General features: G+C 43.6%; 1 protein-coding gene across 1 annotated transcript; it reads left to right on the top strand.

Moving 5' to 3' along the window:
• Positions 1 to 707: 707 nt before the first annotated feature.
• Positions 708 to 16,128, top strand: C20H1orf94 (chromosome 20 C1orf94 homolog). The gene is made up of 6 exons (XM_034753764.1): positions 708 to 973; positions 7,753 to 8,420; positions 9,668 to 9,837; positions 11,958 to 12,032; positions 14,212 to 14,396; positions 16,053 to 16,128. Exons 1-6 carry the CDS (start codon positions 708 to 710, stop codon positions 16,126 to 16,128), a joined length of 1,440 nt encoding a protein of 479 aa, XP_034609655.1.
• The last annotated feature ends 1,894 nt before the right edge of the window (positions 16,129 to 18,022 follow it).

Below are 18,022 nucleotides of genomic sequence, written 5' to 3'. Positions count from 1 at the left end.
ACACCCCCAAATGTTGGCAAATTCTGAAACTTTGTTTCTTGGGCCCATCTGCAGAACAAGAGGTGACTTGGCTAGCTGTAGTCCTGTTCCTGGGATTAGAGAAACAGAGGCAAACAGCAGGACAAGAGATCCATATCTCCCCGCTCTCAGTCCCACACATGCATACCCTCTCCCTCTCCCAAATAAGTCCTCCTGTCTCTTTGCTTCAGTTTATTTCTGTGAGAGAAGGATAAGGAGGGGACCTGATATGGGGTAGGAGAAGGGACACACAGCTGAGGGGAGACCCCTCACCGTCAGCAGAGACACCTTGGGGGTAACTCCTTCTATGCACCAGGGGTACGTCAAATATAAAGAACAGATGAAGGAAGGAGGAGGGGGAGGTTAATATATGGACCTGAGAATACATGGAGTCTGGAAGTGGTAGCAATTACATGGAGATTGGTCCCAGAGGCTGCTCACAGCCTTGCTTGGGGGGGGGGGGGAAACATGTGGCTCCTTCTTCTATTTCTTCCTTTGGGTGGTGCTGGCATCCCTACAGCTGTTTCCGCTTGTTGTCCTTCATACCAGTTGCCAGGCCCAGGGGTTCTATGGTTACCAAGTTACCATGGTTTGTTGCTTTTCATTCCATTCTGTACCCACAAAAACACTTTGTTTAAAAAAAAAAAAAAAAGTTGTCTTTTGGTCCCTGGGTGGGAAGAGACTGAAAGATGCTCACAGGTGGTAGTGGGCTCCAGGATCCAGCGATAAGCCCTAAGGGCCCATTTCCTCTAGGACCTTTCCCAAGACACATCTGGATCCACCACAACACCCCTCAAGACAGCTTGGACAAAGCCTGTCACGAGATCTGGAAACGCGTTCAAGGTCTTTCTGAAGAGCTCCAGCCTAGGTCAACGTCCCCAATCCAGCAGCCTACCTGTCACCCACTTGTGTCACCAGAACCCCTCAGAGGAGAAGGCAGCAACTTCCTGAAAGAGTGAGTGGTCTCAAAATGTCAGAGAGGAGATCACTGACCAACTCCAAGTGGAAATTCACCCCCTCCCTCTCTTATACCCTTTCTTCCCTATAGTAGCTTTGGCAACATGTGTACAAACAGACTAGGTAAGCTCTCAGACTGGTTGAGATAAGACACCGTGGCTGTTTATTTTCACAGCACCAACCCAGAGAGCAAAATGATCTCCTTTCCCGCCACACATTCATTTTCTTATGCAAAACGCCCTGGGATGCCTAGCCACATCTGTAATTCTGAAGCACAGTAAGCAGCTGCCGCATTCAGTTCCCCACAGCAGCTTTTTTTTTTTAAAAAAAAGATCAAAATATTTACAGTAAGAAGCAAAAGAAGCCTTCAAAAGAGCAAAGCAGAAAATTAAAATGTTATACTGTAAACAGCTGATCTTTACAAAGGAAAGCTGAATTTGGCAGAGAACTTTTTTCTGCCAAGTCTCTCTCCATGGGGTAAGTCATAGGAAGGGAAGGAGTTACAATTTTCAAATTTAAGAGGGAAGTATTTATAGAATTCTCCTGAAGCAGGGCAGGGGGGGAACCAACAAAATTAAAATTTGCAAACCCAGCAATTAATTAGCAGAGGTTGGCAACTGCCCTGGTCTTAAAGCAAAAATGCAATACACCAGTCAGGGTTGCACAGACTGGCCCAGCCTGCTTTGATGCAGTAAATAAGTTACATTAGAGCTTAAATGGCTTTAGGAAAGGTAAGTTAGTATCATTTGTCCCTTTATACAGATGGGGAAACAAACTGAAGGGAAGGGATTTAACCAAGGTCACATAGTGAATCGGTGATATGTATCCAGGAATAGAACCCAGGAGTCCTGACTCCAAATCCAGTGCCCCATCAGTGCTAAGTGTACTGTAATCTTGAAGGTAGACTCCAGAAGTCATGAAGAGTCAATCAGGCTCATTTCTCCTCTCGCATCCATGTGAATCTGGAGTCACCCCAATGAAGTCAGTCTCCAGTGCACAGCTGGGGTAAGTGAAAGGAGAATGCAGGCCCAAGCGTCTTTATGAACCAGATGTTCATCACATCAGTTAATGCACTAGTGGAAGGCGCTCAGATATTATGGTGAGAGCGGCTGCACAAGAGCGTGTGTAGAACAGAATTAAACGACTACTAACAATCTGAATTTTAAGTCCTCCCCTTTTTTAATAAATGAAATTGACCCTTAAAGCACCATAATTTGTGTTTATTAGCAGCGAATTTAGTTGGCTCTGCAAGGGCAGCCAACCTAACATTACCCCTTGCCAATGTGCCTCATAACTATTAGGCCTAGGGGGAGAGACTAGAGTGTAGTTCCATATGCTTTCTTTCCTTTGCATCTGTGCTGCACAACCATCCACAAGCGCGCCACAGCTGTGGTGGAGCTTCTGAGGGGGACACCTGAAGAAACAGAAACTGGACTGAGACCCATCAAACTCATTTTTCATGCAATGAGAGAGGCAGCGAGGTCCAGTGGACAGGGCATACTAAGCCCAGGAATCCGGAGACCTGGGTTCTACTGACACCTCTACCATGGAGCTGCTGAGTGACCTTGGGCAAGCCATCTCTCCCATTCCCTCACAGACTTTGTCTTGACTGTTTAGGGCAGGGGCTGTCTCACTTTGTGTCTGTAAGGCACCTAGTGCTAAGGGGCCCTGATCTTGGTCCCTATACAAGTAATAACTGAACTGCCTTCGGATGTGTTTTGATTACTATTGACCAAATGCCAAGACCTGCTTTGCTCTACTCATTTGAGTAATCTCTCTGAAACCAATGCTGCTGCTCAAATGAGGATGGTGAGCAGATTCTAACCTGGGCCATATTTTTACCATTGATCCTGGAGGTGCAAGCATCCTTATCCAAATGCCAGGAAGAGATTTTATAAAAACCCCAGAGTCTATGCTGACGGCCAGTAAAGGTCCATGTATTACCTGATTTGTCATCTGCAACAACACTGGGGCCAAGATTAGTCCTAGTGACCTTGCTTGATTTAGCAAACTTTAATTATTTTAAAATATTGACTTATGCAAATCACAGCTAAGTTCATTTTAAATGCATCTGGAATCTTTTGAACAAACAGTTTCACCTTCCTGGCTTTGTTACTGGAATATTTAGACATAGGAGGATGACAAATCACTGGAAACATCCAGAGCTTCTGTTATGTTTTATTCATATTATGACCATGCCTAGTAGACCCAACTGAGGTCAGGGCACCATTTTGCTGGGTGTTTTCACACGTCTAGTAACAGACAGTTCACTACCTTGATGAGCTTACAATCTAAACAGATGAGGTAGACAGGAAGGATGGTTCGGTGGTTAAGGCCCTAGTTTAGGACTTGGGAAACCTGGTTTCAAGACCCTTCTCTGCCACAGACTTCCTGCCTGCCCTTGGGCAAATCACTTAGTTCCAGATCCTCAAAGGGCCTGAATATCTTTGAGGATCTGGGCCTTCCCAGTGTCCTTATGTGTCAGTTCCCCATCTGTAAACTGGGGAGAACAGCACTGCCCTGCCTCACAGGGGTGTTGTGAGGAGCCGTATATTACAAGATTTCCAGGCACTCAGAAACTGGGGTGAGAGGTGCCAGTCGAGTACAACAGGAAAAACAAAAGCTAATCCCATTTTACAGATGCTACACTAGGATTTACGAGGATTTGCAGCAAAGAATTTGCATTGTATCCAAGCCCCCCTTATTATTATTTGTACTACCTTAGCACTTTGAGAGCCGACTGAAATCAGGGCCCTACTGTGCTGGGTGCTGTACAGACACACAGTAAGAGACAATTCCTTAAAATCTCAACAGACAAGTCCTCCCAGTGGCAGAACAGGCCTCCTGACTTTCCCACGTTTAAAATCTGGCTGTAAAACTTTCCTTCTGTGTTTGATTCTGAGAACTGATGTGCCATATGAAGGCTGCTTGAAATAGTTCTAAGGAAGGGCAAGTTTTCTTTGGAAGCAGCGATACTGATAAACCATCACAGAGATCAACACAGAGTCGTAGATTTTAATGTCAGATGGGACAGTTCTGATCATCTCATCTGACCTCCTGTAGAACACTGGCCAGAGAATTTCACTAAGCAAATCTCACCATCTCTGCATCAAGCTCCATAAGTTCTGGGAGAACTGGAGCACCTTTTTTAGACCACTACAATCTTGTTTAAAGGCTTCAAGTGGTGCAGAATCCACCACACCCTTACGTAAACTGTTCACCTGGTCAACTACTCTCACTGTTAAGAATATGAAGCTTATTTCTGGTCTGAAGGGGTCTCTCAGCAGCTTGCTCCCACAGGAATTTGTTATGTTTGTGTCTGCTCTAATAAAGAGGCCCCCGGCTATCAGAAATCTCCCCCCTACATAGGTACTTACAGACTATGATCGAATCACCTCTTAACCTTCTCTTGGAGAAACTAGATACAGCAAGGGACTAAAGAAGTTCAGTGTAAGGCAGGATTTCCAGACCCTGAATCATATTTGTAGCTCTTAATCCTATCTAATTTGTTGACATCCTTTTTGAAGTGTTGACACCAGAACTGGCCCCAGTATTTCAGTCTCACTAAGATACATACAGAATGGTTTTAACACCTGCCTACTTCTACTCTGTATTCCCCTGCTAATACATCCAAGGAACCCATCTGCTTTCTTCTCTCAGTGCGATGCGCTGGAGCTCAGGTTCAGCTGGTTAGCCACCATGACCCTTAAATGCATTTCTGAGTCTCTGCTTCCCAAAATATACCCCCCATCCTAGTAAGTGTGACTTGCATTCTTGGTTCCTGGAATGTACCACCTTACATTTAACAGTACAAAGCACAGGTTTGAGTGAGCCCATTGTTTACCACGTCACCAATTTGTGTGTCATCAGCAAACTGTACCAGCAGGGAATCCATGTTAGATTTTTTTTTCCCTTTATGTGGATATGAATTGCCTTGAACAGCCTCACCACCAGCAGACCTTTACTCCTCTTTCCTAAATTTATTTTCCTTCCTGAGGTTTGGCTTCCTGTCTTTATCAAAGTCTCCCCAGGACATTGTAGCACCTAGATTCTGAAAAAAAGCCTCAGGTTGGAAATCTCCAATTGGCCCCATTTGTGCACCAGCTGTGATCAGGATTGCACCACCTGACCCTTCCCTATTCTCCCAGCGCATTCTGGGAAAACAGGATTGACCACAAGACTACAGGATTGGATGTGATATGGGTACTTGACACACCAAACCCTTATACAGATGCTTACCTTTACTCACATGAGTAGCCCTTACTTACATCAGTAAGACCACATGTGTATATGATTGCAGGATCAGGGCCCTAATCTGTACTGCAAAGGTAGCTTTGAACTGGAATGGAAGTCAGAGGTGGGGAGGAAGGTTATACTTTTTTAAATATTAAACAGGCTGCAATTCATCATCTCCCAAACTGCCCCCCCCCCCCCCCAAAAAAAAAAAAAAAAAAAAAACCAACCAGCTGAAGTTTCTTGGTTATTTTATTTTAGGAAGAAAAGAGCCAGGCAGTTTAAAAACTCTGCTAATTACAGTGAGTCCATAATCAGACATAATTAGGTGAATTTATAATTGATGATTAAGAAGTTTGGCAAGCTATTTATATGTACACGTTTATAACCCTGGCCATCCCGTCCCACAAGCCAATAAGGATAACCAGTTTATGCATTAAGTTACAAATCACATTTGGTAATAAGTGAGCAAACTGGGTCCCTCATTACACAAGTAATCAACAGAAGGCAGGAGTATTGTGAGCAGGCAACCACAATGGAAAGATCCATAATTAAAAAGTTCTTGAAAAGAAACCAATTTCTAATCATGAACATGCCCATTTCTCCACTGTCCTGCACCTTATGCCATCAATAGATTGTGAGCGCTCTGGGACAGGGACTATCTTTTTGTCCTGTGTTTGTACAGCTCCTAGCACTTCAGGGTCCTGGCCCACAACTGGGGCTTCTAGGTGCTGCCATAAAACAAACAAATAGTAACACAGCACGCTAGGGCAGAATGGGTATAAAACATTACCATTGTGATTCAGGAGCATTTCACACTCACGTTTGCACTGGTGTGAGTGGCTGCACAAGACGCAGGGCAATGGTGAATCGGGCCCAATAGATTTTAAAATTATCTTTAAATTGAGTGATTCATGCCCTGTCATCCAGTCCCACCATCTGGCAGTCAGAGGCTTAGGGACACCCAAAGCATAGGGTTGCATCCCTGACCATCTTGGCAAATAGCCATAGATGGACCTGTCCTCCATCAACTTATTGAATTCACATGGAACTCATACTAGGACTGGGATCTCTGACTGCAACTGGAGTTGTGAGTCTAAGCACTTCTGGAGATCAGACCACTTTTAGGTCAAGAGCTTTGTGCACCCAGTGTGTGCAATTTGGATAAAGAACTTGAGTGTTTAGAGAGAGAGAAATGTATTGCATGTGGTAGGTGATTGTGTATTCCCATTAGACATGAAATTCAGGGCTCTGTTCTCAGAATATCAGCTTGACGCTTACATTGAAGCCAATCTCATTGCACGCCGCACTAGAAGACCACACCCAACTCTGCCTTCACTGACCTCTAACCTACCCTCAAGGCTTCCAGTAAACATTTGTTCTACCATTAGTTTGACTCCTTCTGCAAAGGAGCTAGTCAATATGTACTGGTCCCCGAAATGGCCAAAGGTAGGGAAAGACAGTCTAGTGGATAACAGGCTACTGGACCAACTGGGAGATATTATCTCACCCATCTTGTCTCTCTGGAATTCTAGAGACATTATTACTACCAGCTGACGGTCTGTGATGCAACATGGGCATAATCCATAAACTGTGTAAAAAAAAGCCAAAAATGGCTGAGAACTTAAACTGGATGGTAACAGAATGCCAGTCCCAGTGATGATTGAGCCTGGTGATATTCTAAACAAACAAGCTCTCAGACATGCTTCTAGATGTTTCCTTCACGTCACACTGACTCTACAGAGATTCCTGGCTTCAGAGTGGCACCCAGACAGAGAGACAATCCTGGAATTTTATTATAAAGATTATCATCTGTATTACTGTAGCATCTAGGAGCCCCAGGCCTGGCCCAGGGCCCCATTGTGTCAGGCGCTGTACAAACAGAATAAAAAGATAACCTAGCTCTTTGGGGCAGGAGCTAAATTCTCTGCCTAGCTGTGAACTCTCTCTGATTTGGGGCACGTCTCAGTTTCCCCATCTGTGACATGGAGAGAATTCAGCCCAACCTCACAAGGGTGTTGGAAGGATAAAAATTCATTAGTGATTAGGAAGTGTGCTGAAACTATAGCGATGAGGGCCATTTAAGTACAGTTGCACAATGTAGGCGTCAGTGGAACTTTATACTAGGGCTTTGTGGGGGCCCCTTCCCCCCAAATTCTGATGATTTCATCAACATTTCAAATTTCAGTTAAAAAGGAGGGTGCGACAATTCTCTCTCCCCATTTTTAAACTGATTGTCAGAAACCCCCCCACTGCTAACAACTGGCAAGGCCAGGTGAACTGATGCTGAACTCAATATTGGCTGCAAGCATATCGGGCTTGGCAACTAATTCATCTGCCCCATTGTCAACAGTAAGTCATTTTCCTAGTGTTGGCAAGGCTTGGATTTCATTTTGTAGCAGAAATATATTTATAGACCCAGAATTTACTTTAAGCACATCTCTCATAATAATTCTTTGCGCTCCCACGTGTTTCATCCAAGTTGCCTGCAGTTATCCTTGTTGAATGTGCATTAACTGTGTTAGATTTCTCTCTTTCATGTAGATCGTTGGAACAGAACTGTGTCAAAGATGAGATTTCCCTTCTGGTGGAACAGGAGTACTTGAGCCTTACCCAGGAGAACATTAGCGAGACAGAAATGCAAGGTTTAGAAGGAAGCAAAAAAACTGCCTCTACTTTAAATCAGACTTCATCAAACAACAGCCTTTTCCTGCTTTCCGAGAGGGACCAGTTGCTAGATGAAACAGAAGCAGTAGAGAGCATGTACCGAGCAATGATGGGAAGCAAAGAAAGGGAGATGAAACTCAGATCTCTCTGTGATGCTCAGCTTTCTACAAAATCCACCATCGCTGGGATTCTACGCCCTGCAAAATGCACCTTCAAGAATGCTAGAGGGGTGGACAATGGTCGTGGTAACCCAGTGGCTTCTAACAAAGAGACCAGTAAGTCACTGGTGCCGTGTCCATTGAAATGCATAGAGGCGGCCAAAGCGCCAGATAATCAGGTGGTGGCGGAGGAAACCAGGCTGACCAAGGACTATCTACAAAGTAACATGTTCAATTCCCCCACCCATAAGGAGAGCGCAGTGGTGCCTCTGCCTTCCACGACAGCAGAAAGCCAAACCACGGGGCCAAAGAAGCAGCTCCCGGTGTTTGCCAAGATCTGCTCAAAAACTGATCCCGACTCAGTTCCCGAGGGACTTCAGAACACAGGTACAGGGTGTTTGGAAGTATCATTTGGGAATGATTGGCGGGGGGGGGGATAAAATAAAGCAAGAGATGTTTAAAATGCAGCCGACATCGAATGGGAAGGGACCTTCTGGGTCGGTCCAGTCCCCTGTGATTGCAGGTAGCCATAGACAACAGGTATGGTATTCACTGCTATATACAGAGATGTCATTTCATAGGGGACAAACAATGTGGTTCTTAACCTTTTCCATAGTGGGATCCTCAGTTCTATACCAGGACCAACTCCCAGCATACTCCCTGTCATCCAGCTGGGATCTATGCAACACCCTTCTCCCACTTAACAAGATGGGAGGTGACCCCAATATTGAGATCCCACGGACTGGCAGATATGACTGGTAGCTTTTTAAAGAAGCTAACTTGAAAGTCTGTATGGAACTGCCTTACTATCTGCAGCACTTGATGCCAGCCTGGTCAGAAATAAATCTTGCATGTATCTCTTTCCTTGTATTAGCAAGGGTACGATTTTCATGGTAGGCTAAACTGAGATGATCAAGGTTACGGGATAAATACTGACAGAGCTTGATTCACTGCCAAGTGAAAACAATAGGACTCTTTCCACTGACTGCAACGGGCATTGATTGGGTTCATAATGCATTATATCACATTTTGTGAGGGTAGAGTTAGCCCCTACGGTCCAAGATTTTCCAGAATTAACTCAAGTATTTTGGGGGCCATATTTTGTTCGGGGCCCAATTTAAGACACTTTAAAGAGGCCAGAAAGTACTGAGCACCCATCCTTGGAAACTGCCCATCAGATGTCTCAGGATGGGCAGTCAACATCAGTAATCCATTTTGAAAATCTTGGTCTAGTGTATTGCAACCAGGAGATGTTATAAAATGAACGCAAATGAAAAGCTAGTCAGTTTTCCCCCCTAATCTTAAAGAGGTTTTGAATGTGGCGCAAAGGGTCTTGTTCCATTCTTATTCTAGCTGAACCATTTCATTCATCCTTATCACTCAGACAGTTACAGTTAATTCCAAGTCCTGTAGGGACTGGATGGACAGGTCCTACTAATTAGAGAATGTAGAGTGCTAATTGTTGAATTTGGGTCTCAATACTGAAAGCTTGTAGCCAGTGGAAGTAGCTGAGATCTTAAGTAAATTTGATTGGTGGGCAAAGCACACCCTTTTAAGTTGAGCTTTTCTTTGCTCCAGTGGATCAGCCTAGCGTGTCTGTTTAATAACGTGTTTAACCATCTTTTGTTTTACAGTAACTACTGCAGCATCGGAGAAGAACCACCTCAAATACAATGGGAATGTTTTCACCCCGCGTTTTGCTACCACATCAACGACCACCTCCTTAAACCAGCCAGTGTGGCTCAGTCTGAACTATCCTCCGCCCCCCATCTATCCAAACCATTCAAACTTTCCACAGTTCCAGGTAACAGAACAATAAACATGCAGGGTTCTCGTCGGGCATTGTCAGAGCTAAGCCTGGCAAGCCTGTGGTTGCAGCCACCACTGCTTCTAAACCTACTTTTTGCTTTGTACCATTGGAAGGATCTGAAAGGAACTGGACTGCTATCCAACTCAGTGCTTGGGGGGGGGGGAAACGGGGGGATAACTTTGGGTGGCAAACAAAACAAAGAGAACAAGTAGTTTAGTGCATCAGGGGTGGAGGTTCATGCTTCACTGGAAAGGTGCTGAATTTATGAGACAGTGAGTTATGACCGACCGTGCTTTGTACCCATTTTCATTCCTAGGTTAGTACCAGTTTACAGTTTTCATTTGCTAGGATCCCCAAATGGATTTTTGATACGATCGCCATGTTTACAGATAAGGATGCCGAAACTAGGGTTGCCTGTACAACCTTAATTTAGTCTCAAGTTGTAGTGGGGGAGGTGGTCTAAGTTGGATATTAGAAAACACTATTTCACTAGGAGGGTGGTGAAGCACTGGAATGGGTTACCTAGGGAGGTGGTGGAATCTCCATCCTTAAAGGTTTTTAAAGCCCGGTTTGACAAAGCCCTGGCTGGGATGATTTAGTTGGTGTTGGTTCTGCTTTGAGCAAGGGATTGGACTAGATGACCTCCCGCGGTCCCTCCCAACCCTGATATTCTATGATTCTCCTTGTGTGTATACATTATAATACAGTCTTTAATTCCATGATGACTATTTTTTCCACAGGACCCCGGCCTCATTCAGTGCACGGAATGGATGATGCTCACTCAATACGCAGCTAATCAATATTTTGTTTTCTCCTCATTTTGTGCGAGACCCCAGGCCTTATTTACTGCACACTATTACAGCCCACATCTGAAGATGGAAATATAAATTTCCTCATGGGCTTTTCTATTGTGCTCATCATCATTATATTATCTAGGGGCCAAACAAACATGAATGAATTTATTTTCACAATATCCCTATAAGACCTGGGAGGGGTTAGGATGGGAAACTGAGGCACGGAGATAAAGGTCAAAAGTATCCAATAATTTGGGGTGCCCAATTTGAGACCTCCGAGACCTGATATTTTTGAGTATGTAGAACTAAATAGCACTTCAAAGCACAGCTCCCATTGACTTTAATCAGCACTTCTACAAGTCAAATACCAGGGTCTCAAATCAGGCACTCAGAAAATGAAGAATACACAATTGGTGACCCCTTCTGAAAAATCTGGCTTAAGTGACTTGACTAGCATCACATAGGAACGCTGTGGCAGAGGCAAGGATAGAATCCAATTTTCCAGAGTTGGGATTTAACTACCTTAACCATGAGACCCTCCTTTCTCTTCCTGAAATTCCCTGCCTCGTTCAATACATATGTGGAATATTTTGATTTATCCGTACCAACATTTTCTGGTGAGGGAAAAATGTTCCACCAGAAAAAAAATTCATCAGTTTTGTTCTTCTCCTTTCACTTAACATGTGGAATAGTTTCTTCAGTCATGTCCCACCTTCCACCAATCTTATCTCTGCATTTTTCTTATCCCCAGCTCACTCTGTTAGATTTAACTCTAGATACCACCCTAGCCGCATGGCAGAGTTATCATCCCTCTGGCCTGTTCACCCTATCCAATTTCAATGAGATTTGAACACCTAACTTCCTTAAACCACTTGGAAAATCTCATCCTTAGGACTAAGTTCTTTGACTGGCCTCAACTCAGCCTATCCTATCATTTTGTGGGTGCACTTTTGCACTCTGTAATCAACTACAGTTGTATTTAGTAGGCATTCGTCAGCTGCTTGATACGTTCAATGACAAGTTAGTGATCATCTGCATGCATAATTAATCCTGCTCTCATTGAGGTCAAGGGGAAGTTGAGCTCATTGCAAAACAGGATGGAGAGCGCAGAACCTACCGCAGAGAGCTGTAATGTAGAGAAGAAACCTAGACTTGTGGAGTCATAGAGGAGAATCTTGGCCAAAGATATTAACTAAGTTCAGCTGACCTCCACTCCCTTGAACAAATAACGTGCCCTTGAAAAGACAAAGGAATGTATTGCAGAATAGAAATAAGACCTAGTCAGACTGTTTTAAAGTCATGTCTTTTGTATTTTAACAGGGCTTGTATCCGCAGAGAGCACGGATCCCATACCAGCAGACTTTACACCCTCCCCTAGGATGCTATTCGAGACAGGTGTGTCTAAATGGTTATAAATATGCTTTCATTTGCAGAACACAGATGCTAAGCATAGAAAATTAGCCAGAGCTGTTTGTCATGGGGCATAACTGACATTGGTAGCTTTGCAAAATAAGATTTGGGGGCCAGATCCTCAGATGGTGTAAATCAGCATAGGTCTATGGAGTTACATCAGTTTACATTAGCTGAGGGCCTGGCCTCGAACCAAAATATCCAATTGTATATGCTCCATTTAGTGTTAACTTAGGACAGTCCTTTTTCTCTTTGTAAAGAATGAAACAATCAGCATCATGAAATGGTGCATTTCTATTGCGAGTTAATGTATGAATGAGGAGGAGAACACTGGATGAGCTGCAGCAAGATAAGCTATGACAGTAAGAGGCACCACAGAGAGCTGGAGTGGCTTGGATGTCACCAGGAGAGCCTCAACAGAGTTGATCTCATGCATGCCACTGCAGCACTTCTGGGTCAGATCCAAATTGGTTCCTCAAGTTGGGGCGGGGGAGCTAAAACATTAAGGAAAGTGCCATCACTTTGAAAGGGCAGCAGACACGGAGAATTTTGCAGTGTCCTGCAACACCCACAGTATTATCCCACGGTGATTGGGGGGGGGGGGGGGGGGAGAAAAAAAGTATACCCATATTCTACAGAAATGTTACCAGATGGTGTAGCAGTGTTATCTAGTAGATAGGGCCCCGGCCTTGACAGCAGGAGACCTGGGTTCTCATCCCAACTCTGCTCTGTGACCTTGGATAAATTTTCCTGGGTCCCCTCCCACCCTTCACCTCTCCTGTCTATTTACATTGCAAGTTCTTTGGCCAAGGACTATCTTTTCCTCAGTAACTGCACAGCATCTACCATAAGCGGGGCCCGATTTCAGTTGGGGCAGTAAAACTGCTAATAAATAATAACATAGATGGCACAGAAGGTGGTTTGGGGGTGGCCAGGAGTCAGGACTGCATGGCTCCAACAGCCTAAATTCTCATCTACACATAGGGTGGGTCCATGGTCATCACTGCAGCCTAAGGACTATGGAGTGGCTATCTCCCTGTTCCACATGCTGGCTCTGCTATAGGTGAGGAAAACAGATGCTGTGTCCCACGCTGCATAAACTCCCCTGCCAAGCTAATGGAACTTAGGGGGTTGCCCAAGAGGTAGTGTACTTTTCAGACAACACATTTCTGTCCTAGACAGTCTGTACAATGCTTTGACTCTGCTTGCTTCTTCCATCTTTTCCTTCCAAAGAACTGACAAGACTTTAAAAAAAAGGAGGATGGGACTTTTGTTTGAAAAGGAACCAAGTCACCAACTTGTGGGCTTCTCTCTGGGTAAACATGAGCTGGGTCCCTGGTAGCCAGTAAATTAGCTAATCCTTTCTGGGCATTCTCTCCAAGATAAGGCGGCTTCTATAGCAAGATGCAACCCACACAGCACTTAGACACAACAGCTCTTTCCTCTTCTATAGGAGGGTGGGGTGAAGGGAAACCCCATCGGATCAAAATTTAAGAGCTGGGCATACCACATAGCGGACATCACTGCAACTCTCTCTCCAACTGGAGACATGGCTGAGAAGCACGTTTATTATGCCGAATGCAACTGAATCAGATCTGAATGACACCACGATTTCTTTGTGCAACGAACAATAGCAAGTAGAATGAGGAGCACTTGTCAGCTTTGATATCCTTGACATGTTTTGTGTCATTTACAAAGATTCTGTAGGAATGGATGCAAAAATACCTGTCGTAGTTGCAGCTGATTGTCATCATGTCTTAAGCTTCCGGAGAGCTAGAATTTGGGAGGTGCTGAGTACACTTTCAACCCCTTTGGCATCTGTAAGAGTTGAAAGTTTAATTCATCTGATCAAAAAATGATGATGGGGCAGGAGAAATATAAACTTTTTCCCCCAAAATGTCCCTGTTTTATCAAAGTTAAAAAATTCACTGATTTAAAAAAAAGAAAAAAAACCCCACTCCAACCAGACCCACAGTCACTAAAAGCAGTAGGAGGGGATTTTTGTGCAAAAATGTCATGAATATTTTCCCTTTTTAGTATAATTTTTGAATTTCAAAATTTGAAATATTTCATCCATCTCTAGTTCCAATTGGCATGTGCAGACCTGTCTGTAAACTGTTTTATTTCACCAACTTCTTGCTCTTTGTTTCTTTACCATCTGTAGGTAACTCCATACAATCCACAGCAGATTTTCCGGTCACCTTACACCCCTTTATTGAACTATATCCCTCTGGTCCAGCCCGGTTATTCATACCAGCAGAGGAACCCCTCCAAACCATCTAGCAGCGTACGTGATCCACCAGCAATGGCGGGTGATGGGCCGCAGTATCATTTTTCTCATTCATATGGGTACGTCCACACTGATGTGTGGTCTAGTTCTCAAAGCACATCATGGGAGGGTTTGGTGACTTACAGTAAAACCACATGGAGCTACTGACTGGAGCTAGTTGGAAAATGGAATTTCCATCCAGCTGGAATTTCCAACATTTCAAACCGATTTGAATACCCAATCAGAACAAAAAGTCAACATTGACAACAGAACAGAATTTCCAAAAAAACATCCATCCAGAAACAAACTTTTGTTGTGATAATGTTTGATTGTTTTATTACTAGAAGGTTGGAACATTATAATATATTATAGAAAATTCAATACGAGTCCAAACAAATGAAATGAAAGTCAAAATCAAATATTTTACCTGATCTAAAAAAAGTCAAAATAATTTATTTCATTTATTTGCCATCAAAAACATTGTGAAAGTTGCCATGTTCTTGCAAAGTGTTTTGATTTCAACAAAGCGATACTATCCAACGGAAAACTGCTCCCCCCCCACCCCCCGACCTTCACTGCATGTTCTGAGAGGAGTTGTCTTCCAGACATAAAGCCATTCATCTTGAGTCTTAGTTTAAATAAAGGGAAAGTCGTAAGAACAAAAATAAAAGAGAGAACAGCGTATGCGTGTTTCCTCTGCAACATGCAGCATCAGCCCTGCCTTGCAAAAATGACAGCTGTCCCTGCACACAGGCAGACTTAGAAATGTACAGGGTCACTACTCAGGAAACAAAATGTTAATGGTTACACAGCTATATCCATCAAAATAATGAGAGAACATTAAAGTGGAGGTGGAAGGTTTTCTTGAATTTCTAGGACATTTTTCAAGTCATGGCAAAATTTTCAATCATCAAATTCAGGGTGGAGTGGGAGGAATAGGACAAAATAAGATGAGACTTTTGTGAAAAAAGTTCTCCCCCTTTTTCAAGAGTGGGCCAATTTAAATGTTTTGAATTTCCATTTTTTGTAGCATTTAATGGAGCCCAGCAAGGGCTAGCAACCCAAGTACGAACCTAAGGTCCTTGGTGGACTTATACCGGGGCAGCTGGCCCATGCAGGTGTGAACACCTCTGCATCTTCACTCCTAGGGGGAGGGATAGCTCAGTGGTTTGAGCATTGGCCTGCTAAACCCAGAGTTATGAGCTCAATCCTTGAGGGGGCCACTTAGGGTTCTGGGGCAAAAATCAGTACTTCGTCCTGCTAGTGAAGGCAGAGGGCTGGACTCAATGACCTTCCAGTTCTATGAGATAGATATATCTCCATATTATATATTTTTTATTGTTATCCTCGCTAGCTAGATTAAAGCTAGCAGGGGTATATCTACCAGCTACATTTCATCTTAATTTGCAGTATAGACATACCCCTAGACATGATGGTTAAAACGCTGGAGGCCCACTTCTTTGTAACAACAGTGGGAAAGTTTAGGGGGAAAAGACAACTATCTATACAAGGCCAATGGCTCTTAGGGCTGGATTTGTAAAAGTATTTAGACATCTAACAGTGCAGATGGGATTTTCAAAAGCACCTACCTGCATCTTTCGGCATCTAAATACCTTTAAAAATCTGGCCCTTCAGCAAGATTTCAAACCTTTTACAAACAAGCTCAAAAGGGAAGGGGGGAGGGGAAACGTGGAGGAAATCATAATGAAACTGGATTTAATTTGAATGTTTTTCAGGTTTAGTTCTACACCTGGTGGATCTGTGAGGACAAACCCATATTTCTCTTCCAATGGGAGTGGTATAAACTTTTAGAGCATCTAACTTTTTGATGCATCATTTGGAGACCCTGAAGCTTCAGTCACTGTTAGGAATCTGGAGGTCAAATAAGGACTTATTTTGTATTTCCCATAGTGAAGATTTCTGTCTCGAATGAGCCAACATGACTTATGTGTAAAGAAACAGCTACACAACAATTCATCCGAAAGAGGAGAGTTTTGTTTAGCGGAAGCAAATGAGATTTTTTTTTTTTTGGGTATGATGGAGAGAAATAATAAAAAAAAAAATGTTTTATTTATGACAGATGCCTGAGCTGCTTAAAATTGAATTTTGCTGTAATAAAGCTGGCTGATATAAAAAGGATCATGGCCACAAATTTCAGAGGTGATAACTTGAGTCGTGTATTCAAAGTGAGATTAACACAGAGGCATTCGGTAGCTATGGGGCTTGATTCTGTGGGGGAAAATGCTTGTGTCTTGTATCTGCATCCATGATACTGATCTATGTTTTAGCATTAAGGAATAGGAAACCAGAATGCCTGTACAAAGAAACTTATTTTACTATGTTCCCTTTATTGAATTCAGAGTTTCAGGCTCTAACATTTGAAAGTGAGCTTTTGCCCTTGCAACATAGCTCCTGCTCCGGACTATAGCATTAAAACAGCCTCAGGGTGGTAGGCAATCTACAGACAACTACGATGGATGTCTTTCTGCCCTAGGTCAACAACAACCTGTTGGGTTAAATGCAGAAAGGACTGAATGGAATTATATGGCCTGTTATGCTGGAGGTCAAACTCATTAGGTGATCATAATGGTCCCTTCTGGCCTAAAAAAAAAGTTAACAGCATCTCTGTTGCAAAGAGTTTACAATCTGCAATTGGAAGGTCCTGCAACTGATAATGTAAGGGTCTCCCTGTGCACTAACATCAGTGGGTCTTTACTTGGGGTTTGTTTACATAGGGAGTTATACCAGTATATGGTTAAGTGTGAATATAAACAATAGTTAGACTGGTATAACTCCCCAAGTGAACACTTGCCAGTAGAAGTGCCTGTTTTGATTTAGTTTATGTTGCTTTCAAAGCAGTTTAAGCTAAACCAGAAAAAAGCCACTCTAGTCTAGAATAAGACTGTCCACGTAGGGAGTCTAACTATAGCAGATTAATTATACTAGTATAATTTCCTGGGTAGATAAGGCCTTAGATTGTAAACCTTATGGGGCAAGTACCTTCTTTTTGTTCTGTGTTTGTACAGCACCCACCCAATGGCATCCTGGTCCATGAGAAAGTCTTTTAGGTGCTTCTGCTATATAAATGATAAAATAACGGGGCTCTGTGCAGGCCCTGCATTCTGCTGAACGACGAGGGGAAATGGATCCAGAGAGGAAAAGGATTATCCAGAACATAACCACAGTGGAATGGGATATCAGATTAAGCCCACACTATGATGGCTGTATAATTCCCAGGCAGAGTCTTGCCCCATATTGGAGCTTTATGAACGGCACATATGGTTGATCTCTGCCATCACACATCTGGGACAAGAGAGATAAGAACATAAGAACGGCCACACTGGGTCAGACCAAAGGTCCATCTAGCCCAATATCCTGTCTTCCGACAGTGGCCGATGCCAGGTGCCCCAGAGGGAATGAACAGAACAGGTAATAATCAAGTGATCCATTCCCAGCTTTGGGCAAACAGAAGCTAGGGACACCCTCCCTTCCCATGCGTTTTCAAGACTTGTTCCCTGCAAGGTGGAGAGCACCCTCACCCCATATTAAATTCAACAAGAGTTAAGGGTTTTCAGCCCCTCTCTCAGGGCCTAATCCAAAGCACTTTGGAAGATATTGGGCATCTCTCCATTGTCTTCCAAAGTGCCTTGGACCAGCCCTGAACACCCTTGGTTTAACAGGCTTCGGTTCGGGCGCAGAATGCTCA

This window comes from Trachemys scripta, chromosome 20, assembly GCF_013100865.1.
Source record: "Trachemys scripta elegans isolate TJP31775 chromosome 20, CAS_Tse_1.0, whole genome shotgun sequence".
NCBI classification, from domain to species: domain Eukaryota; kingdom Metazoa; phylum Chordata; order Testudines; family Emydidae; genus Trachemys; species Trachemys scripta.
The sequence above is the reverse complement of the archived record's forward strand: the minus strand, read 5'-3'. Positions and strand labels throughout refer to the sequence as shown.